This window comes from Monomorium pharaonis, chromosome 1, assembly GCF_013373865.1.
Source record: "Monomorium pharaonis isolate MP-MQ-018 chromosome 1, ASM1337386v2, whole genome shotgun sequence".
In the NCBI taxonomy this organism is placed as follows: domain Eukaryota; kingdom Metazoa; phylum Arthropoda; class Insecta; order Hymenoptera; family Formicidae; genus Monomorium; species Monomorium pharaonis.
In genome coordinates, this window is record NC_050467.1 from 1,891,852 (window position 1) to 1,913,567 (window position 21,716).

Below are 21,716 nucleotides of genomic sequence, written 5' to 3' on the forward strand. Positions count from 1 at the left end.
ATTTAGCAAAATTGATGCAGTCATGGAATTCACCTCTCTTTTTCTTCGAGAAAGAATGTTTTTTATCTTTAAAGGCTTTTTCTAGTTTTCTAGCTCTATGTGATATAAAATTTAATGGACAACTTTTTTACTAATGTAATACAAGATATTTCATTGACTTATTAGAACATATATAATATGTACAAATTTTATAATAATGTTGCATCATATTGATTTCATTTCTCATATCTTTCTTAAAACGTCAATTAATATAGAAAGAAATCTCTGTCCTACAGAGTTAGTTATATACATATATAAGTTTCATCTCGTGAAGAATATATCTCTGTCATGATTAATTAAACTTTTCAATTGACGTCATCAAAAAGCGATATATATATATAATACGTGCCCCAGATTAATTACAATTCAAGAACGCGAGTTTACACACGAATATTTCAATCTTTTAAAACCTGGTACATTTTCGAAAAGATCAAATCCAACGTTTTCTTCCAAGCCTCCTGCACTTCTGGCGTATAATGCTTCCCGAATAAAGTGGGAAAACTGTCTAGCATTATCTGTTTCAAATTCTGAAAGAAAATTATTATAATTATTATATTTAAAAAATAATTAAACTTTTTTATACAGAAAAGACTTTTATACTTTAGAAATAAACGTTTTACAACACAAAAATGCATGCAAAGTACAGTTAATTATATAAAAAGAGGAACGGATAATTAATAAAACTTGAATTATCAAACATAACGTTGTTACAGCATCGAAAAAAGAGATAAACAAAAAAAATAAGCATTTACTTACCTCAAATTGTGTCTGTGTTTGTCCGCGATTTTTGTGTTTCTCGGTAAAATTAATCACGCTCGCTTCCATTAATTCCGGATCGTGCATTTGTTCGATCACATTGCCAAGCGTAACTATGATATTGGCACAGTGTGCTTGAAACCTCTTATTTTTCGACAGTTCATCAAGAGGAACGTCCTTAAACGACTTAAATTCTTTTTGAGCTTCTGGATATTTTTTAAAATAACTATAAAAAACGATTTCGAATTACGTATTCGTAAACAAAACATGCGATTCTGAGGAGGCAAAGATCAAGATAAAGTTGTTTTAGAGGTGATCCATTAAATTCGTGTTAAATTATAAAGATGATAAATTACAGAAATTTTTTATACATTAATTCCAAAATTAAATAATAATGGGAAGAACGTGATTTTCCACTATCAAAAAGCAGAAGTTAATGTGCGAGCAACTTAAATAAATTATTTTATTGTACATGCGTACGATTTGTCATGAAAGTTGTGAGAGTGATTTCTCGAAATGCATAATTTTTAAAACGATTTATATCTTTTTGTATACGCTTTGATATAAAAAGCTTAAGATTAATATTTGAACAATTGGACTTGATTACAGTATTAATGACATTAATATTTTGTATTTGACATTACTTATATTAACACTTCGTAAAAGTTGGAGCAACAGTAAGTGCAGTAAAGATGGATAAATAGATTTTTATTTTATAACTCTAATAATAAAGAAGAAAAAGAAGAAAATTTATTAGTATTACAAAATTAAAGCTATTTAATCGTCGTCACTTTCCAAGCTGTTAATTAATAGTTTTAAGTAATCACATTCAAATATCTGTACAAAAACGTGTAAAATCTCAAGGAAAAATATGAAAAGATTATGTTTTTTGTAAGAGTACAATGAAAAATTCAAATTAACATCGCAGCCAGCTTTCTCATCAATCACAGGTTTGCTCGGGCAAATTTAAATGTCTGAGTACGTGCATTGTCGGGCGCGCAATGTCAATAAGCGTGTATTAAGCCATTCGAAAGAGACATGCCGCACTAAAGTAACCCATACATCTTTCACGAACTACAATCCGCGAGTTCTATTCGTGGTATCGATCGTCTCAATCTCAATATGTTAAGCAGATAACATTAAGTTGTAAACAGCTGTCCGACGAGTGACGCAATAATTTCGCAAATAAATTCACCGCAATATCACAACGTGATAATAATGGCGGCGGTGATGAAATTTTCAACATCTTGTTTTCTTACAATGCAACGCGCATAGCAGCAACGAGGTGCGTACGTGAGGGTGTTCGCGACGAGGCCCGTACGCGCGTGACATGGTTTTTTTACCATGCGCCAGATACGCATCGACGATTCATTAAATAAATGAATGCCTTGTTAGAATGCGGAAGTGCTCCGAGCGAGGAAGCGTCGAGCGCATCGGGAGAATTTCTAATAACACATCGCGACTGTTGGTTTTGTTCGCCCGTGCGACGAGCGATCTTAACGTCGAGAAAAATTAGTATTGTTCTCTGTATTTATTTTTCCTGCCAGAAGTTTGAACCTCTCTCGTGCGCGCGATTATCTTCGCTAAGTCGAAGGATGCGAGCACCGGATATAGATGGAAGAGATGTATGCGTGGATGAAGAAAAACGACAAATCACTCACGCGAGTACAACGGCGACTCCGACCGCCACCTCGTCTTTGCGAGCCATCGCCCATGTGTTTTGCACGAGCCTCTTTTGCTTCTCGGTCAGACCGAGCTTCTCATCTAACTTACTGTCGCTCTGAAAGAAATCGAACAGGCCTCGGAACAACGCCATGCTCGCCTCGCCGTATATGCGGGAATTGAGCCTGATCTATGGAAAACAATTGCACCGTTGATCAGATGATTATTCCGCGAATGAACTTCAATGGGAGACTCGTAATTTCAACGTCACGAAAGCGACTAACAAAGGAAATGTACTCGCATTAATGTGATTGACGATAATTCCTTTATAAAACTTAATAATAAGCCGATCAGTTTACGCGTGAATTTAATATTCAATAGAGAATTAGATACGAGAGTAATTTCGGAAAAGAATTCGAGAAATATTTAGACAAAAACAGAGCATATAGTTTTTTAGTATTAATTCTCTTAAAGCGCTATAATTATGTTTAAATTTGAAAACTGCTGATATTCAAATTTAGAGAAAGACGTGAGAAAGTATATCGTTAAATTTTTGAAAAAATAAATTTCTTTTATATAAAACGACCGCATTAGCATTATATATGCCACACTAAATACATACAGTGAGTGTAAAAAGTATTCGTACAAATATTTTTTCAACTTACTTTATAAATAGCTAACATAGATATTTTTAAAACGATACTTTTATTTTTAAAGAGTAAACGTTTATTAGCAATTTCACACATACAATGTTACTTTTACCTATTATTAATAAATTACAGAAATTAATAAATTAACATCTACTTTTTAACGATAAGATTTTTTAAAATATTTTGCACAAATACTTTTCACAATCACATACTAAATTGCTTCAATATACGAATGGCAATAATTCGGATTTGTAAATTTGCTAAAAGAGAAAAACTCGTACCCACACTAGAATTAATGTTAACATCAACAATAGAGAATTATTTATCATTATTATGAAAGATAAACAGAGACCGTTTTCGTATTTTTAAAGATCGATTAAAAGTTTACGCGCGAAGATCACAATTATACGACAGAGTATCCGTTGAAAAAAAAATAATAATAATAAGAACGACGAGCTTGAAACAAAAATCACGTGTCGTTCCGGCGTTTGTAGCGTCTCTCGTTCTCACAATATCAATTCGGCCTTTTTTTTCCTCTCGATTTCGGCATCGCAATTACCTGAATCGCTTGTTTGAATAGAAAGATGAAGCGTGAAAGATAACTGAGGTAATACCAGTGGCAGAGAGCGTGAAAGAGAAACGGGGCGACGGAGGCTCAGCTGCGCGAGCAACTACGAATGCGAACCGACACGATGAGGCCTCGCTTATCGAGGAATCGTATCAATTACGTTGTAATTCAGTATGATATGTCACGTGCCACGCGTGCTACACTGGTCAAGCGGCGACTACTCGATGTTGCGGCCAGTCTAACTATTTTAAAGTCGTCCCCACTCCCACACTTCCCGAGGATATCCCGATGGAGGAATTGCGTTATACGCGAGACGTTTCCGTAGACGAACCTCCTCGTAAGCTCGACTATCTTTAGAAATCCCGATTAAACAGCAGCAGGAAAACACACCGCTGATAAGGAGCGGCGGGATTATTGTTTTCGACGATCCGATTGTGAATTTTACGCGCGTTGCGAAATTTGCGTTTCATTTCATCCGGTTTGGAAAGGCATGCCGCCTCTGTTACTTTGTACTTCAAATGGAAGTGTGCGTGTGTGTAATATTCAATTTTATAGACGAAGTTTATGGCGTAGTTTATGTATATATATTCGCAATCCTTAAGATAGCATAAAAGTTTATATGTATATACATTTAATTATTTTATTAAAATATTTGAGTTTATATCAAAACTTTTATACCTCTAAGCGCGCGCGCGCGCGCGCGCGCGCGCACACACACACACACACACACACACACACACACACACACACACAGAGAGAGAGAGACGCTAAAAGAAAAATTTACTAGATTGAAATAAATATTTTTTTAAATAGTACCAAGTAGAAGTTTTGTAAAAAATAAGTAATATTTATTTCAAATAAGATAATATTTTCTATAATTTAGAAAATATATAATACATTTTCTAAATTATAGAAATAGAACATATTATCTTATTTAAAATAAATATTACTTATTTTTTACGAAACTTCTACTTGGTATTATTTGAAAAAATATTTATTCCAATTTAGTAAATTTTTTTTTCAATGTATATATTATTATTAGGCCTATTTCTACCAAATACGTAGAATAACTTTAATGTCGGCTTAATTTGCTCTTTATCTTTTCCTAATTTTGGAACTAAAATGAAATAACAAGCATGTTAAATCAAGATTAAAGAGTTAATCTCTACGTTGGTAGAAATGTACTTTAGAGTGCTACTATAAGTGAATTCAAGTTTAGTACAATTTTCGTTAATAAAATTTTAAAATAATATTAATTAAGGTTTTAATTAAAATAGTGTTATAGTTGAGATACATTAAAATCTAAATATAAAACATTTTTTAATTCTAAAAAATGTAAAAAGGTTCTTAATTATAAATTTAAATAAATATAAGAAAAAGAAAAATATAAATAGTATTCTAGGATTAATACATTCTTCCCGCGTTTTTTGCAATTTTTATAAATTACAACACAGTAGGCAAAATATCATTAACACGACGTTATTACAATAATATAACATGTAACGTTTTCCAATATGTAGTATTTAAAAAAATATTTGAGTATTTTCTACCGTAATTATAATATTTAGGAACATTGTGTTATGAAATAACAATTCCAAAACATTTATAAAATATTATGTCATAATATTCATAAAAATCCACATAAAATCAATGTTTTAAAAAATTGATTTAATGTTCTTTGTTTTTTGGGATGTTTTATTATAATTTTAACGTAAAATTTCTTTCAACTACAATTCTGTTTTTACGTAAAACTTACAAATTAATATTAAAACAATTAAAAATATATTGACTAACGAGATCGTACGTATTTTTATGCATATTTGTATGTGCGTGTGTATTTTTTAATAATCTCAATTTCCCAAAACAAATATTTTTTTCTAAAATAGAATTCAAGTTTAAAATCAGAGTTAACAGCTTGAAGGGATACCAACAGAATTATATCTTTGCGCATACCTTGGTGATGGTCGCTCATTTATTGTACTGTCGTTGCAGCTCAAAGTACGCGGGGAAGAGGGGACGGTCTCAATGGTTGCCGAGCACGTAGGCACGGATCGCCGGTATACACCCGGATTGCCACGACATTATTGCATGTAATGCTGATCGCGCATAGTATTCACGTTACGATGAAACATTCCCGGGACAGACACCGCGCCCCCGTGAATTTCTCTCGCTTCATTTTCTGTGACAAACGGTTCGCGGGAAACACTCGAAAACGTTTTGAGCCGCGGATTGGTTCACAATAATGGTGTTCCATGACTGATCGCCATTCGAAACGATATCGAAGAGCGTCATTTTCTCGAAATGTCGAAACGACGGATCAGCCGTGACAATCGGCTACGCTCATTCTAATCACGTTTCTTTTTTTTTAATGCCCGATACGAATCGAGTATGTGTTTCTCTAGGTATATTGTCTAGGTATTCATAATCTAATCATACATATTCGAGATCATTTTAAGCGTGATCCCAAAAAGTCAAGTAGATTCATAATCGCATTGTGTAAGACAAGAGCCAATTTTGAAAAGTATATAATTAAAATATAATAAAATATATCACATATAAATGGGATTTGTAGACAGCGATTATGTTAATATGTCCATACTTTACGTAGAGATATAGACGATGAGATACTCGAAAATAAAGTTTTCGCAGCCTAAATCATGATCGTGGCCGTTCTCAGATGATCATAAGATGATTAAGATAAAAATCCTGCAAGAATTAACTTTTCAATCTCGCCGTTATTATCACATGTCGTAGATGGGGGAAACTTTTCTGTTATCTTGTTACCATCTTATTCATTTCGGGTAAGTACTTCTAGCGTCACTCCGAGAGGGCATTAGTGCATGGAATGCACGGCAAACTTTGAATCGAGCGCCCAAGTAACTACGGTCGCGCGAATATTTATCTGATGGAACTGTCGCGCTATCGCATTTAATCGGTAGAACGAGTATCAAAGTAATAATGAACGTAGGAAACATTCACGATCACTGTTAATTGTTACGGTTATCGCGTACATCTCGATAGATTTGTCCATATAATGAATTTGATGGAAAATCCGTGCGAATAACGCTATGATCGCGCGGAGTTCACTTGATAAAACTGTCACGCGTTTGCATATTATCAAATTAAATCGTAATTATATCGTATTATATCATGATATGTAATATCCTGTGGCGATTTGTGACATACCTGTGATGGTGATTAGCTACTCCGGGTACACTTCGGCGAGAGATTCATTTGAAGCACTCGTGAGCATGGATCACTGGTGTCGATGTCGACGATATCGACGTAATTTCACGACGACCGACGGTATTTGATACACCACGACGAAGGCACGACACTTTATACGACATTCGCGATAATATCACGCGCACGGAGTCACTTTTGCACACTAATCGTTTGCGAGAAGGCGGACGGATACGACACCGAATCTGCACCTACGTACCACCGCGGCGGGACACAGCGGGGAACAAAGACAGACGCTTCGAGAATCGCAATATCGAAGTCGCAATATCGCGACTCTCGAAGTACCGGCCAATAAAGCGCCATGGTCGTTCTTGGAATTTTCTACAATGCAACAAGTGATATGAATACTTAACAAAAGCCAGTTAACATTGGTTAACATGAGGATACATGGATGCACATGGATGTATCTCGCACGTGGATTTTTTTGTGTGTGAGCGATGTGCGGCATTTGAGAGTCGAGACGAAGCGTCGAGTGTTATTTGTCGTTTGAAGACGAGAACAAAGAAAGGACGAATAAACTGCAGTTCGTTGTAATTGTAACTTATTTTTGTGATTTGTCTCGATTGGTTGCGAGACATCCACTATTCACTTCTGCATTATTATTCTGTATTTTCGAGGTTAGTTTGTTATTAAACGTGATTTTCCTTCTTATTACTATTCGTATATAATGTATTATTGTAAATTTATAAACATGTGTATAAATAAGGTCTCATAAAAGATGCAGAACTTTCTTCTCGTTTAATTAATGTCAGCCTGCATTCTAGATTTGTTTTGTATTGGACAATGAATAACCTTTTTGGAGTGCTTTTAAAGTACTGTACCCTTAAAAAAGAAAGGAATTGTTTTGTATCATTTCAAGAAATAAAATGAGTTAAAATGATAGAAGAGTTAATATATCTTGGACATTTCCAGTTTTATTAATGACAAAGTCATACACTTTACCAAAGTTTTTATAGAAGCATGTAGTGCATAGTAGCATATATAGTCAGTAGAAATTTGTGAACTTCTATAGAGTCTTTGTTATTTGTGAATCTATAATCTGGTCTATGATATTAAGCAGGTCAATAGGTTGCAACAAAATGGATAACGATTTGGTGGACAGTATTTTGAACATGTATAAAACCGCAGAGCCTTTTAAGGTAGTTATGTCAGCTCCTTCTACTCGGCAGTACACGAAGCAAGATATATCATCTATGTATAAAGAATTAGATTCTAATAATGCTAATAGGATGGCATTAGAAAAAGACTATGCTAAGGAATATATACAAAAAGAGGAAGAAGAGTATATAAAGGTGATATATAGTGTTATAAGACTATAAGATAAGAAATATTATAATATAATGATATTATTAAAGTTTTTGTTTGTCTTACTTTGTCCTTGTTGCTATTTCTTGCAGTTGAAAAACAGTATGTTTTTTACTAATGATAATATGGAAACTGTATCGGAAGTATCTGGAGACATAGTAATTCGCAAGGAGGATACTGCTCTCCTTTATCGTTCGTACAACTTTGCGTATCGACCGAAAGTCAATTTACCTATTCTTGCTATAAAGAACAAGATAGTGTCTATGATTTCTAGTAATTCCGTCGTTATCATTCGCGGTTCCACGGGTTGTGGCAAAACGACACAGGTACCGCAACTTATTCTTGATGCTGAGTACGAAAGAAAGCAACACTGCAATATTATAGGTAAATTTCTAGTTTGAATTCAGACTACATTCTTCATTCTTGGCAAAATATTACTTTAATTTTATCGGCACTACCACGACACTTTTAACACTTGTAACACGACAACTTTTGTATTTTACAGTAACACAGCCGAGACGCATAGCCGCTATAAGCATCGCGAAACGAGTCAGCCAAGAGAGAGATTGGCCAGTTGGTACAATTGTGGGATATCAAATAGGCTTGATCAGGAATATATGCCGTGACACTCGCATTACGTATTGCACGACTGGGGTGCTTCTAAACAAGCTCACAAACAAAAAGCACATGATGGACTACACTCATGTTATATTGGACGAGGTACACGAACGTGACGAGGACATGGATTTCCTTTTGCTCGTAGTGAGAAAATTATTGCGAACAAATTCTACCATGGTTAAAGTCATACTGATGTCTGCGACGATAGACGTGGACAAATTTTCGGCGTACTTCTCAACGCCCGTGGAAAATCAACTTTTACCCGCGCCAATCATTGATATACCCAAAAGTAGCCCCTATGATATTTCCATATATTATATGGATGAGTTGGAAAATTTGGGCATTGTAAGTATATATTTTTTTTACATGATTAAATACATGAACGTTTCAGTGTTTATCTCTCCAAGAGATAAACATAACATAATTATGTCTACTTCAGAAAAAGAAAAAAAAATTTGCTTATTAATGGAATTCTATTTTTAAATTAAAGGTTGCCTTTACTTATAATTATTTCAAACTAATATTGACATATGAATAATCCTCTGCTAATATTTTAAAGATGGATTAGTATTGTTTATATAACATACTATAAAAATATCGCTAATGATTCTGTTCTTGTTTTTTATTTCAAGAATTAACAGAAAAGCAATCATAGAAAATATATTGGTTTTTTTTACAGATACCACAAGTGGATTTTGAACCAAAGTTCTCAAATACTGTGGCACAGTTTTCCACACATATTATACACGTTTTTGATAGTATTGATAATAAGAACAATAGCGGGGATTATAATAGGGCTGCCGTGCTAGTATTTCTACCAGGATTTGCTGAAATTGAGGAAATGCGTAATATACTTCTATCCGAGAAATACGATGCAAAGTGGGATATTATTATTTTACACTCGTTGATCTCGACCGAGGAACAAGAAAATATATTTAAGAAGCCACCCAAAAATTATCGGCGTATTATATTATCGACGAACATTGCCGAGAGTAGCATTACTGTACCCGATGTTAAATACGGTATGCTATAATCAATTGAAACCGAACGATATTTGTCGGACAAATTTTATTTATGATTCGATAAACTCATACTTGTAGATATATTAATAACTATTACTTCTTTTTGTTCAGTGATCGACTTTTGCTTGACAAAACTTCTCGTCACCGAGCCTGGAACTAATTATCAATGTCTGCAACTTTGTTGGGCAAGCAAATCAAATTGTCAACAACGCGCTGGACGTACAGGCCGCGTAATGGACGGTAGAGTATACAGAATGGTGTCGAGAGCATTTTACGAGGTAAGTATAATTTTTATTTCGGAATGTTATCTCTAATTATTGATTTTGACTCTTTGAAGATTTTCAAAATCCATAAATGATATATTAAAAATTCCAGAATGTGATGGAGGAAGAATCTCTTCCAGAGATGCTCAGGGCTCCGCTCGCAAATGTAATTCTCAAGACGAAACTGCTCGATATGGGCGAACCGATTGCTCTCCTAGCTCTTTCTCTGGATCCACCGAATCTCAGCAATATACGGAACACTATATTATTATTGAAGGAAGTCGGCGCATTGCTGAAGAGAAACGGACAAGAATTTGATGGGGAAATGACGCCTCTGGGTCGCGTAATGGCCTCTCTTCCGTTAGATGTACATGTGTCGAAGCTGATTGTTCTGGGTCATCTTTACGGCGTCTTATCGGACGCAATTATTATCGCTGCTAGTATGACTGTCAAAGATATGTTTAATATCGGGTTCTTCGAATCGGAGACAACTTACCATGAGAAAATGTATTGGTCTGCCAACTCCGATAGTGATAGCCTAGCTTGCTTGAACGCCTTCAAAGTGTGGCGAAACGATAAGGCAAATCGCCGTATAAACAATCCTCAACAGGAAAAAGAATGGGCACGACGGAAGAGTCTTCGCGTGAGATCATTACGTGAGATTGACGCTTTTATAGGCGAAATAACATATAAGTTGCGCGAATTCGGCATAACAGAGACAATGAGTCCCGAAAAAATCACTTGGGACAGTCTCAATGTCGATCACGGTTTTATACTTAAATTTATAATTGCCGGTGCATTTTATCCGAATTATTTTATAAAATTTCCACATAACATAAATGATCGCAAGCGAGATATAGATAAAATTCTGGGTTTCCGTAATCCGATGAATACTATTGTCTTGCGAGGCTGGCCGGACAATCAGCCTGGGTCACTGTACTCTAGAAGATTTCAGGAAATCTTTGGACAGTACATGGATCTCAAAGACAACGAAAATATAACTGTATCCTTCGATGGGTCCAATCGCGTTTACGTCGAATATGAGCAAAAGAATCGCATACCGAATGATTATACTTTCGTTCGAAATTGCGTCAAGTTGAGACATTGTCGGATGCCGATTCAGATAATGTTAATAAATCAAATGGACGCTCGTCGCCGAGCCGAGGAACTTGGGCTTACGAAAGAATATGGAAAGGTTCTGTTTCAAGTACCTGACAATCCGGATGAACCGCCTGGACGGCGATACATGTACGATAAAAAACCGTATCCGCCTTTACCGGACAAATCCGAGTACAAGGGGGACAAGGTAACATTGCAAGGTCCTTCCTCGCCAATAGAGGTTCAACTGATTCATCTAGTGGCCAAAGGAATGACGAAAAGCGTGACCGTGGAAGCCACATCGGTGAACTCCGTTCTGCTTGACACCTGCCCGGATAATCCGAAAGGACTATTTTTAGTGGCGCAAAACATTATTCGAAATTCGCAGAATATGTCGCACTTGATTTTACGGAACACGACTCTCTTACCCAATACACCCGGTCTCGCGGCGTTGACCACCTTGATTTTTACACCATATATGGAACTGCGACGTAGCCCTTTAGGCACTTATTACACAGGCGCTCTGTGTGGATTAGGATATGATCGTAGTACGGGGGAAAGCTTATTCCTGGACCACGATATGGAAATTATGTTTGATGTCGAGATCACGATGAATGATTTGCGAATGGTATGTTGTCTAATGTTCAACATTTTCATGGAATTAAGCGATACGCTCAGATATGTTCAATCTGCAATTTTTTTGTTTGCAATTCGTGTAAACGGAATTGCAAATTGAACATATCGGATCATATTGCCTAATGCAATAAAATTCTGCATATCGGAAATCCGTTTATACAAATTTCAAATAAAATAAAATGCAATTAATACAAATATGTAAAAATTCTGTTCGCAGATTAATAAATTGCGTCATTGGATGAATGTTGCGATGCATTTCGATGTTAGATCTGAGATTGTAGATGATGGGGCTCATCATGAAATAACAGTAAATTGTCAGAATCAAATTAAAAATGCGTTCAAAGATGTAATATATAAAACCCGTAAGAGAATAGAGTCGATTCCAATCAGTAACTTTCACAAGTGGAACCGATATGATGAAACTCTGTTTCTCGTGCCTGCTCGGGAAACCTCAAAGAAAAGCAATATATATGGTTTACACAAAGCATTGGAATTAAATAAGAGAAACGACAAACTCGAAGAAATGATCCAACACCTGCTAGAATTAGAGGTTACAGCTTATAAGTAAGTGACATTATTACAGCTTAATTATTTAACAAATTTACAAAGTCATATTTTTAAAACAAAATATTTTTCTTACGTTGTGTATTTATTAAAATACTTTAGAATCAAATGTAATGTCTCATTATTAATTCTCATAAACAATGCATACAATAAAGTACACTTAAAAATTCTTTGGTCAATATATTGCGTCTGTAACTGTTAAGCAATTAATTTTAAACGTATTCTGTTAAATTTGTATTATTCGAAATATGTTAATATCTTTATTCATAGTAATATATAATAATATTAACGTTTTCTGCACAGAGATCCGCGTGAAACGAGCATCGAACCTATTTATTGTAAATTATGTTTGATGGAAGTATGTGGCATCATCAATCTTCGTGCACATTTGTGTTCGGAGCAACATATAATGAAACAACGAATGATAGATACGACTGCTGAATTTGGAGAAAATCTACAGAGTATAATGGGAAAACTGAGGCTATAATGCAATGAGTAAATTTCAAATTTGCATTAATCTTTTTTATTTTGTGATAATTTTTTTATTTTGTGATAAGACTTTATTTTTCAATCTATGTAAAAGTTTAATTGCGACATTTTTTACTTATAAGTACAAAAACTTATCTTGTAAATGTAGATAAATGATAAGTACAATGTGATTATTGATTATATTTAAGAGTTTACTGCGAATATAAGATCTAAAAAGAAATGTTTTTTTACGTTTTTTCTTTTTATTCTTATTTCACAATTAAATACATGTTATTTTTTTTATAGTGACAAATTAATTAAGCTAAATTTTTTAATCATAAATATAAGCTTTTCATAGATGTATTACACATAAAATAAATGTATGATATATATATATATATATTCCAACATATTGCCACACACAATGAAACTATTCTGATTTTTTAAATAATATCTACGAGCTATATATAAACTTTATACACAGGCATTTGTTATTTTGTATACTGATATTTAATATGTTTAATGAAACTTGTTGTTTAATAACTGGAAAATACATTAAAAAATTAGTCAATTATAACAGCGACACATTTTCACAAAACAATGTTTCAAAGTCATTTCTAAAATATATATTTCAATACAAGTTAAAAATCCTAAAAATAATCTTTTTTAACTTCGAGCTGTTAATTTTGTGTAATAATATAAGTTGAAAAATGAGACAGTATTGAAATATTTGAATATTTATTGAAAATGACAAATAAGAAAATAAAATTTTTGATGAAAATAACAAAAAATAATTCTGTTTCTTAATTTGATTTCAGACAATTAATTTTTATATGCTGTAAACACATTTCTTTACCTACTGTTTTACAATATATAAATAAATATAGATTAATCACTATTGCTCAATGATTTTTCAAATGCAGACTTCATAAATTTCAATATTCTATACCTTACACAGAAAAGAATGAAAAGGTGTTAAAAATTAAAATCTTTCGTAAAAAAATTCTATATTTCTCGTTGAAGATAGCGAGCACCAGGTTGTGTATATAATAGCCTACCAGGAACATTGGCAGCTGAACCACTTACGTAGGTACCAGGAGACGGTGATGGTGGCGGCGGATATGAACTAGGTGGTGGTGGTTGAGGTGCTCGTACAGGATAACCTGACGTAATCCCACCAGTTTTTGCTCCCTAGATTAGTACATAATAGAAGTTCAGATACATACAATGTACAATTTTGTGTACTCCATGTACAATAAAAACATGGATGTATTATAACGAATGTATATACAAAATTGCTGCTGCTAAACTTAACAAATTCCTATTGAATTTTGTCAGCACTTTCACAATATTTAAAAAATGGTACAGAAGAATTAAGTAGAGTTTTAGCATGACCTGAGGCGGTTGTTGAATTGGGATAGCTCCTCCATGGACAGTAACATGATTTGTTGGTCGCAGGTAAAACTTGTCCTCGCCGTAAGCGCCTTTGTGCTCCATCGAATGCAAGTTGGTTATATATGCTATGAATCAGAATTTTTTTAGTAAAAGAAATTTTATAAAATTTTATTATACTTCATTTTCTAGATAAAATTATTCTTTAACTATTATCGTATTTCTCGTTTTCGTTTAAAAACTAACCTGAAGTCAATTAAAATTAACATTCCTTTTATTTCCAGTGGAACTTTTTTTTTCTTCTCTTTATTCCTCTCTCGAATTTACTAATTTATTTCTGAGGTAACATAACACACAACTAACATTGATAAGATAAACTTAGAAATATTACCAGTCTGATGTGTAGCTAATGGAGCTCTACCACCCGATAGATAAACGGGCTTAGCTGATTCGGAGGATTCTCGAGATGGTTGTGAGACAGGTGCGGAATAACTGTAAACGCTCTGACCTGCAGGCGCCGAGTAAAAATTCGATGCGGAGTACTGATTATTCTCTGTCAAATAAAAGAGTATTTAAGATAAATGATTAGATAATGTAAAAAGAGTAGAAAACACTCGTATATTATCTGTTACTTATCAAAAAGGCAAAGGAGAGATGCAAAAAATATCTTTACTCACTGTTCCAAAGAACTGCCCGAGCATCACCGGATCTCCTAGCAGCGTCTTCAGATTCTACACAAGCACGATTATGAAGCTTTAATGCTCAGTGCCATCTTCATAATTTAAGTAATAAAACTTAAATATAAGAAAATTATAATGTAATGTTTAAAGATTAATTTATGTGGTGTTTGAACTTGTCTTTTTTCACGATTTTAGCAATTATTGCTAATGGATATAAATAAATACAAATATGTGAGAAATCAATTATATCTCTTCTCTTGTAAGATATATGATCTACTTACTAGGAGGGGGTGGATTATAACTTGGAATAGACGGGGGTGGTTTGTAGCCATATGCACTATGATACGAAGATGCGTTGGGCGGCGGCGACGGAGTATGGGTCCTTTTCAAAGTTCCCTGAAGATTTAAAAAAATATTGATATACAAAATTCACCCTAAAAGAACACATTGATGCAAAGAGTTCACTTACACTCGGTAACAGATGCGTCGGAGTGTTGACAGCAACCTTGTAGAGAGGACTGCTGCTACGTGGCAGAAACAATTGTGGATGTACCACTCTTGGACCTGTCGCGGGATATCCTCCTACTGTTGTCGAAACTTCTGAGCAGACGCTGAGAAGCAAGATTATTCATAATATAAATTATATTACATATAGTACTCTGGTAAAAATTGTTCTTTAAATTTTTATTTGAATTGAAACACTTTCTAAAAAAGATAAAAAGGTCTTTAGAAATCTTTTTTTCAAAAGATAAGATAAAACACTTTCTCAAAATATTTTTTAGATGACATTTTTTAAGTACTGCATCAAAAATACAGAAAGTCTATATTTTTTCTTAGAATTTTTTACCTATTTACCTGAATTTTCTAAAATATTCTAACATTTCTTATTCTTGATTTTTAAAAAATACTTCAAACTTCTTTAGATTTCATAAACAATTATAGAATGAGAAATTTTTTAAAATCTTAGAATTATATAAAGAATTTTTTAAAAGCTAAGGTTGTTTCAACTTTTTTTTAAGTGTTCCAATTTATATTAAAGATCTGAGACATTAGAAAAAAAAATTGAAATTCTTGGAAATTTATATTATAAGTTTTCAATTTTCAAATTTACATAAAAATTGAAAAATGATATGAAAAATTTTGAGAAAAGTTTATATCAAAATGTATATTGTAATTGCTTTTAAAAATTGTAATATAAACCTGGTCTCCTTTATAAGCTGTCGCCTTCTGTCATCCTCATTTAGAACTTTCTTTAATTGCAGAAACAACTGATGTTTCTCCGCTTTCAACTGAGACAGTTCATTATCTAGATTTGAGATTTGCTCTCGTGTTTCGCCTAATGTCATCACATCTTGCTTCTGCTGGCGTTCTCTCTCCTTGCGTAAACGTTCCTCCTCGGCATCAGCTTCTTGTTCTGAAATGTGAGACGTTATTGAGATTCCTGGATAATGAATTTTGACAATTTCTTAAAAAAAAAACTCCAATTATAAATCTTATAAATTAAGTTTTGAGCTACTTGTAATGGTTTAAAAAGTAGTTCCACATTAGAACAAAATAAGTCAGGAAATCCATGATGTATAGAGTATTTTAATTGTAATAGAAAGACAGATGAAAGCACCTTGTTTCTTTCGTTGTCGTTCTCTCATAATGTGAGTCTTTAGCGCCTGCCACATTTGCTCATTGCGTTGCGGCGGTCCGACTAGTATCGCCGGCATTTTTCTGAAAATGCCTTACAATCCAGTGCTATTAGTAATATCACCACTAAGTTAATTTTTACTAAATGCATTAAGTTAAAACAGCTTCGGAGTTACATCCTTGTGACAGACGAATTCATCACGGAGTTGCAAGACTTGCAAAGGTTATGTGCGACATATTGGCACATACACAAGCAATCGTTTATGCACACATATAAAGACATGATGTATGTATACAAGCAGTTGTGTATTCCAGAAGTACACAAATTCATAAAAGATTGATAAAATCTTATAATATCTTAAATTAAACAGATCATAAAGATTTATCATAAACATCAAAAATATATATCCATGTTTCAACAACATAATATATACTATGTTAATTGAATAGATTTTATAATATTTTTCTCTAAATATATATATAATAATAAATATATTTATCATAAATTATAGGAATGTTCATATTTTTTATCGATAAAATAACTTTAATCTCAATTTAGCTTACTTTTTATTATTAGTACTAAGAATTAAAAAATGATAACAAATTAAACCAAAATTATCTCTGAGCTACTCCGGTAATAAAAAAGTTCTATTCATATTCATGTTACACAACAAAATAATAAAGGTAATACATACATCCCTGTATTTTCGCTGCTTCGTCGCTTATGCGCAAGATGCCGATTTAACTTGATCCAATCTCACGTGACCTCACGTGAAACGTAGAGCATTTTAGCGAGGTTATAATAATAATCGACGTAAACAATGAAAACTGAAATGTATAATGAAATAATGATGACGATTCGTAATTTTCGGGGCCTGTCGAGAGATTGCGCCAAAATGTTAAAGGAAAAGTATAATGAGTAAGGATTTTCCTTTTTTATCAATAATTGAGAAGTCATGAAATTAAATGATTTGCTGATTAATTAATCCTTTATTTAAAAACTATTTCAACATAATCGTGTTATTTTTTATATTGTTAATTAATATTGGAATTATTTAAAATTTTACACAGCATTCATCCAAATACGCTGTATAGCATCTTGTCTTTAGAAATACAACAAAAAATGAAAACAAATCATGTCAGGCTGTTTGGGAACAATAAAAGTTATTATGACAGGTGAGATGACTTCAATAAGATCATGGCAAATGATTGTACAATGTAAAAAAGTAATATCTAGATTTAAAAAATTTCATATTTTATCTTTGTTTTGCTATACTGTTTTTTTTTCTAAATTGTAGTTATTTAGAAGCAGTACAGAATGGAGAGCCAGTAGGGATTCTATTAAGGATAGCGAAAGAAATTGACGCTGCACCAGCTTTGTTAGCACGTAACATTTTAGAAAAGTACTGCATGCGTGACAATGCAAATGGTAATCAATGATTGAAAGTTAGACAATATAATTGATAGACATTTTGGACTAATAAAACGTGTAAAATTTTATTTTAGTTTCAAAAAATCGAATTTCCAAGCTATTTAAGGATACTACATTAATTGAGGATAAAGATCTGGCATATGAAATTTATTTGGTAATTATTTTGTAATCTAAGATACAGAATGTTAGAGTATTTTAATAAGAAATATATTTCATCTTGATTATAGAATTTATAGTAGATCTGATTTTATACATATCTAGTAATAGAATTATTAATTTATATATCTTGAAAAAAAAGAAAATTTTTGGAAAAGATAATTTTCTTTTTACAGTGTACATTATATGATGATTTGTATGGTCCTATAGCTGACGCAATGGGAATGTAAGTCTTATATTAACAAATTTTATATTTATACTGTTTTTGTCATTAACATGAACATTTATTGAATTTGTTTGTCTTTATTGGGAGAAATAAAATTAATAATGTTCAATTTGTGTTAGAAGCTCTAACACTTGTTTTTCTATATTTCTTAAACTTACTGACAAAATTACAAAAATAAAATAACATTAATAATAAAACAAATATACTTTAGATGCATAGGACAAGAGTATGAAATCAAACTGCAAGATTGCCTGATACAAAGAAATATTGCCTTTCGCAATGAAGAGCACTTACGGTTACGAGGATATGACAAGACTCCAGATATTAAATTAGAAGTACCAATCGCGGTGAATGGTTATGTAATAAATTGGATTGAATCTAAGGCACGATTCGGCAACATGGATGTTCATCAAAAGTATGTGAAGGAACAATTCTTAAGCTATTGGAACAGATTTGGATCAGGACTGGTTATCTATTGGTTTGGATTCCTCGACTGTTTGACGAAATCGACTGAGAAAAAATTTATTATAATGGACCATTTTCCCGAAAATATTACATACATGGATCCAGCTTGTATCAAACCTACGAATAGTGCGTGATTATAATCGATATAATTGCATATATTTTAATATATATATCTTTATGACAATATTTCCTTAACTCGTGTAAATAGATTTCTACTAAATGATCTAATTATAAATCAATACTTTGATACTCTATTTCTAGTTGTTATCGAAACGGATCAAAGTATAGTTTTGTACTTTCATATTATTTGTAATTATTATATTTAAATTATTAAACTATTCATTTTTCTCACGTATCTCTTTTTATTTTGTGAATTGCTTAGTTTAATTATATAATCGAGTAAATGAGTTAAATATTATCTCATAATTAAAGGAATTAAAATCACAGTAGTTAAAAATATCCTTAGCTACTATATACATATATATTACAATTTCTCTTGTAATGAATCGAATACACAATGAAACAAAGTTATTCATTAGCAAAACGATGTTTTACAGTGTCTTGAATCCTCTAAACAAAGTTGGATAATCCATTGAATGTAAGTTCATCAGACCTTATCTTTCTTCTTATTTTTATCCGACACTGTATACTTGTCGTAACTTTTTGTTGGATCAAAGGGTTCCCATCTACTCGCTGGAAATATGTGTTTGTTCCTCTCATACCATGATCTAAAAACAAAAAAGGGAAGCATATAATATGACAAGAGATAAGAAATGTGTAAAAGAAATCAAACAAACTGTTTTTTTAGTAATATACCTAAGTAAAACTTTTCCAGCATGTGACTCCTCAGTTTCAACAGAAGCGTCGTGCATAACGCGAATGTCATCGTGAACATCAAAGGTGAACAAAGGCCCACTCTTCCCTCGTGCCTAATTGCAATATTACAAATATTTAAATAAAAATTCTATTGTGTGTGATATTACTTCATAAATTTTATTGTTCAACTACATCATATTCTTACCTTAGTTACGATAAAATCATAGAATGTATAATGATGTGGTAATATAAGATCCTCCTTAACATACATCAGCTGATCTGCCATAACTGTTTTAAGCTCACTAAATTCACGCCTTAGGACTTCCAAGCATCTCTGAAGAAGCTGATAGATAGAATTACCTGTGCAAAAAAAGAATAAGATATCTTAACAAATTATGCAATAAAACATTATATATAACAAATCAAAATAGAGCTGACGAAAAGTTTACATATGTGTGACATACAAATTAATGAAGTATTTTCATAACGTTGTAATTTTCTGACAATTAAAATATTTCACCTTTTTTCATTACAACACTTCGACGATGGCCAGATCCGTCCCAATAACTGAATGTGATTTCGATCTCCTCCTCCTTTAATGCATTCTGCTTTCTAGCCCACTCTTGCCTCAGTTCTTCCCTCAGCTTATTTTCCTCCTCCTCCCTTTCCCTATCTGGTAAAAAGCTTGTATCTACATCTGGATTTTTCTTGATTTTCTTGATCATAGGGCTATTTGATTGCACATCCTCCTTTGTTTCCAGTTTTTCCGAGATTTCTGCATCGTCCTCTTCAGAAATCTCAGCTTCATCTTCATCCAAATTAAAGGACAAGGCTTGAATCTGCCTCTTCTGTTTGTTCTTTTCTGCTTGTTTTGCCGCCAATGCTCTCTCCTTTTCCTGCTCTTTCTCTCGTTCTTTTTGCGCAAGCTTCCTTTCACGTTCTTTAACTATGTTCTCCTGCTTCGCCTTCATCTCATTCAACGTGACCAATCCAATTGTAGAGGTCTTTAACTGTTGTTCAACAGCATTGTAATGAGTCGCAAACTTATTCTCTATGTTATGAATCTTCAGGTCATCTTCGATCTTTTTCTTTCGCAGTTCTATTTCTTGCTGTGCAATTTCTCGCTTCTTCATCAATTGCATGGCTCGGCCAGCTTCGCTTGCTGCTCCTTTGTAATGTGCCATGTTTTAATAAAATTAATCACAGCTTACAAATACAGCAGATTCTGCTTCCACCAAATTTATTAGATACACCAAACCTGGATAAAAATATGTTATATTAACACATAATATAATGCAACAGTTCTAAAAGATAGGATGTTCTTAAAATGATAGTTTCCAAATTTATTATTGTTTGCAATAAATAAAATATAAATTGTATAAAACATAATCTTTTAAAGTTTAATATCAATGTATAAATTCATTTAAAAAACTTTAAATTAGATTTATACAACCACTAAAGTTGTGATACTTTTGTAAAAATTGTCATTTTATCTCAATGATTTCAATGAAACAATATATATATTACATTACTTTTTATTATATGTTACCTGTTGAGCAATTTTTTACACGTTTTCAATACAATGTAATCAATTAAAAGAAATATTTATCATAGCTCACAGACGCTCTCGCTAGAGAAGGCAGTGAAGCAAACGTTTAGTATTGAAAGATTCTAGAACAGAATATGTACTGAAGTTACTAATGATATTCAGTAACGTGTATATTGTATCGAATAAGGGGTATCTTTAGATCCCTCTCTATGGAAAGAAAGAAGGAAAAGAATTATTCTATTAAATAAATATTACAATTTACAAATGATCAACTTTATTAATTGTCTGAAGTCGATTCATGATATCAATTATTTTACCATAAAATTATTCAACGTTGTCAATCAAATTTAATTAACTAAAACCGCTCGTTAATCAAATTTAATTAACTAAAATAAATATTTAGGTATATTTTAATGATTTTCCAACAAATGCAAAATCACATACAAAATTTTTATTCACATTTATTATAAATT

The 21,716-nt window shown here is 32.7% G+C and overlaps 5 protein-coding genes across 9 annotated transcripts; 2 read left to right on the plus strand and 3 right to left on the minus strand.

Moving 5' to 3' along the window:
* Positions 1 to 85: 85 nt before the first annotated feature.
* On the minus strand, positions 86 to 3,898 carry LOC105829313 (globin). Of its 2 annotated transcripts, none has more exons than XM_012668050.3 (4): positions 3,722 to 3,898; positions 2,457 to 2,647; positions 796 to 1,021; positions 86 to 566 (listed from the first exon to the last, which is right to left on the minus strand). In XM_012668050.3, exons 2-4 carry the CDS (start codon positions 2,609 to 2,611, stop codon positions 435 to 437), a joined length of 513 nt encoding a protein of 170 aa, XP_012523504.1. In that variant the 5' UTR covers positions 2,612 to 2,647; positions 3,722 to 3,898; the 3' UTR covers positions 86 to 434. The 2 variants fall into 2 exon arrangements, with proteins under 2 accessions (XP_012523504.1, XP_028047817.1); XM_028192016.2 differs by having other exon boundaries at positions 3,667 to 3,898.
* A 1,716-nt stretch (positions 3,899 to 5,614) lies between these two features.
* LOC105829311 (probable ATP-dependent RNA helicase spindle-E) lies at positions 5,615 to 13,466 on the plus strand. 3 transcript variants are annotated; one of them, XM_036295448.1, is made up of 10 exons: positions 5,615 to 7,535; positions 7,683 to 7,902; positions 7,979 to 8,210; positions 8,316 to 8,607; positions 8,729 to 9,186; positions 9,521 to 9,863; positions 9,975 to 10,141; positions 10,239 to 11,852; positions 12,078 to 12,424; positions 12,728 to 12,911. In XM_036295448.1, exons 3-10 carry the CDS (start codon positions 7,998 to 8,000, stop codon positions 12,909 to 12,911), a joined length of 3,618 nt encoding a protein of 1,205 aa, XP_036151341.1. In that variant the 5' UTR covers positions 5,615 to 7,535; positions 7,683 to 7,902; positions 7,979 to 7,997. The 3 variants fall into 3 exon arrangements, with proteins under 3 accessions (XP_036151341.1, XP_012523502.1, XP_012523503.1); XM_012668048.3 differs by lacking the exon at positions 7,683 to 7,902 and having other exon boundaries at positions 5,616 to 7,535; positions 7,976 to 8,210; XM_012668049.3 differs by lacking the exon at positions 7,683 to 7,902 and having other exon boundaries at positions 5,618 to 7,535; positions 12,728 to 13,466.
* A 416-nt stretch (positions 13,467 to 13,882) lies between these two features.
* On the minus strand, positions 13,883 to 16,986 carry LOC105831092 (G protein pathway suppressor 2). Its single transcript, XM_012670980.3, has 8 exons — positions 16,583 to 16,986; positions 16,165 to 16,378; positions 15,434 to 15,575; positions 15,246 to 15,360; positions 14,962 to 15,015; positions 14,676 to 14,837; positions 14,288 to 14,412; positions 13,883 to 14,083 (listed from the first exon to the last, which is right to left on the minus strand). The coding sequence occupies exons 1-8, from the start codon at positions 16,677 to 16,679 to the stop codon at positions 13,898 to 13,900; spliced, it is 1,095 nt and encodes a 364-aa protein (XP_012526434.1). The 5' UTR covers positions 16,680 to 16,986; the 3' UTR covers positions 13,883 to 13,897.
* Positions 16,987 to 17,154: 168 nt separating this feature from the next.
* LOC105831086 (CDAN1-interacting nuclease 1) lies at positions 17,155 to 19,229 on the plus strand. The gene is made up of 6 exons (XM_012670965.3): positions 17,155 to 17,518; positions 17,671 to 17,775; positions 17,898 to 18,028; positions 18,106 to 18,185; positions 18,364 to 18,413; positions 18,625 to 19,229. The coding sequence occupies exons 1-6, from the start codon at positions 17,421 to 17,423 to the stop codon at positions 19,010 to 19,012; spliced, it is 852 nt and encodes a 283-aa protein (XP_012526419.1). The 5' UTR covers positions 17,155 to 17,420; the 3' UTR covers positions 19,013 to 19,229.
* On the minus strand, positions 19,221 to 21,509 carry LOC105831085 (protein FAM50 homolog). 2 transcript variants are annotated; one of them, XM_012670964.3, is made up of 5 exons: positions 21,244 to 21,509; positions 20,215 to 20,952; positions 19,900 to 20,054; positions 19,695 to 19,807; positions 19,221 to 19,606 (listed from the first exon to the last, which is right to left on the minus strand). In XM_012670964.3, exons 2-5 carry the CDS (start codon positions 20,876 to 20,878, stop codon positions 19,486 to 19,488), a joined length of 1,053 nt encoding a protein of 350 aa, XP_012526418.1. In that variant the 5' UTR covers positions 20,879 to 20,952; positions 21,244 to 21,509; the 3' UTR covers positions 19,221 to 19,485. The 2 variants fall into 2 exon arrangements, with proteins under 2 accessions (XP_012526418.1, XP_028047815.1); XM_028192014.2 differs by having other exon boundaries at positions 21,227 to 21,509.
* Positions 21,510 to 21,716: the final 207 nt, after the last annotated feature.

Bases quoted from the DNA above. Each gene is read 5' to 3' on its own strand.
- LOC105831085 (XM_012670964.3), bottom strand. From the start codon at position 20,878: ATGGCACATTACAAAGGAGCAGCAAGCGAAGCTGGCCGAGCCATGCAA. The intron at 19,808-19,899 runs GTAAGAATATGA...TATTGCAATTAG, and splicing joins ATGATTTTATCGTAACTAAG to GCACGAGGGAAGAGTGGGCC. The intron at 19,607-19,694 runs GTATATTACTAA...TTTTGTTTTTAG, and splicing joins GCTGGAAAAGTTTTACTTAG to ATCATGGTATGAGAGGAACA.
- LOC105831092 (XM_012670980.3), bottom strand. From the start codon at position 16,679: ATGCCGGCGATACTAGTCGGACCGCCGCAACGCAATGAGCAAATGTGG. The intron at 15,016-15,245 runs GTAAGTAGATCA...GTGCTTGTGTAG, and splicing joins TTATAATCCACCCCCTCCTA to AATCTGAAGACGCTGCTAGG. The intron at 14,413-14,675 runs GTAATATTTCTA...TCTGATTCATAG, and splicing joins ATTAGCTACACATCAGACTG to CATATATAACCAACTTGCAT.
- LOC105829313 (XM_012668050.3), bottom strand. From the start codon at position 2,611: ATGGCGTTGTTCCGAGGCCTGTTCGATTTCTTTCAGAGCGACAGTAAG. The intron at 1,022-2,456 runs GTGAGTGATTTG...CGTTTTTTATAG, and splicing joins GGAGTCGCCGTTGTACTCGC to TTATTTTAAAAAATATCCAG. The intron at 567-795 runs GTAAGTAAATGC...ATTTTCTTTCAG, and splicing joins AAACACAGACACAATTTGAG to AATTTGAAACAGATAATGCT.
- LOC105831086 (XM_012670965.3), top strand. From the start codon at position 17,421: ATGAAAACTGAAATGTATAATGAAATAATGATGACGATTCGTAATTTT. The intron at 17,776-17,897 runs GTGAGATGACTT...TCTAAATTGTAG, and splicing joins AATAAAAGTTATTATGACAG to TTATTTAGAAGCAGTACAGA. The intron at 18,186-18,363 runs GTAATTATTTTG...TTCTTTTTACAG, and splicing joins TGGCATATGAAATTTATTTG to TGTACATTATATGATGATTT.
- LOC105829311 (XM_036295448.1), top strand. From the start codon at position 7,998: ATGGATAACGATTTGGTGGACAGTATTTTGAACATGTATAAAACCGCA. The intron at 10,142-10,238 runs GTAAGTATAATT...TAAAAATTCCAG, and splicing joins TGTCGAGAGCATTTTACGAG to AATGTGATGGAGGAAGAATC. The intron at 12,425-12,727 runs GTAAGTGACATT...TTTTCTGCACAG, and splicing joins TTAGAGGTTACAGCTTATAA to AGATCCGCGTGAAACGAGCA.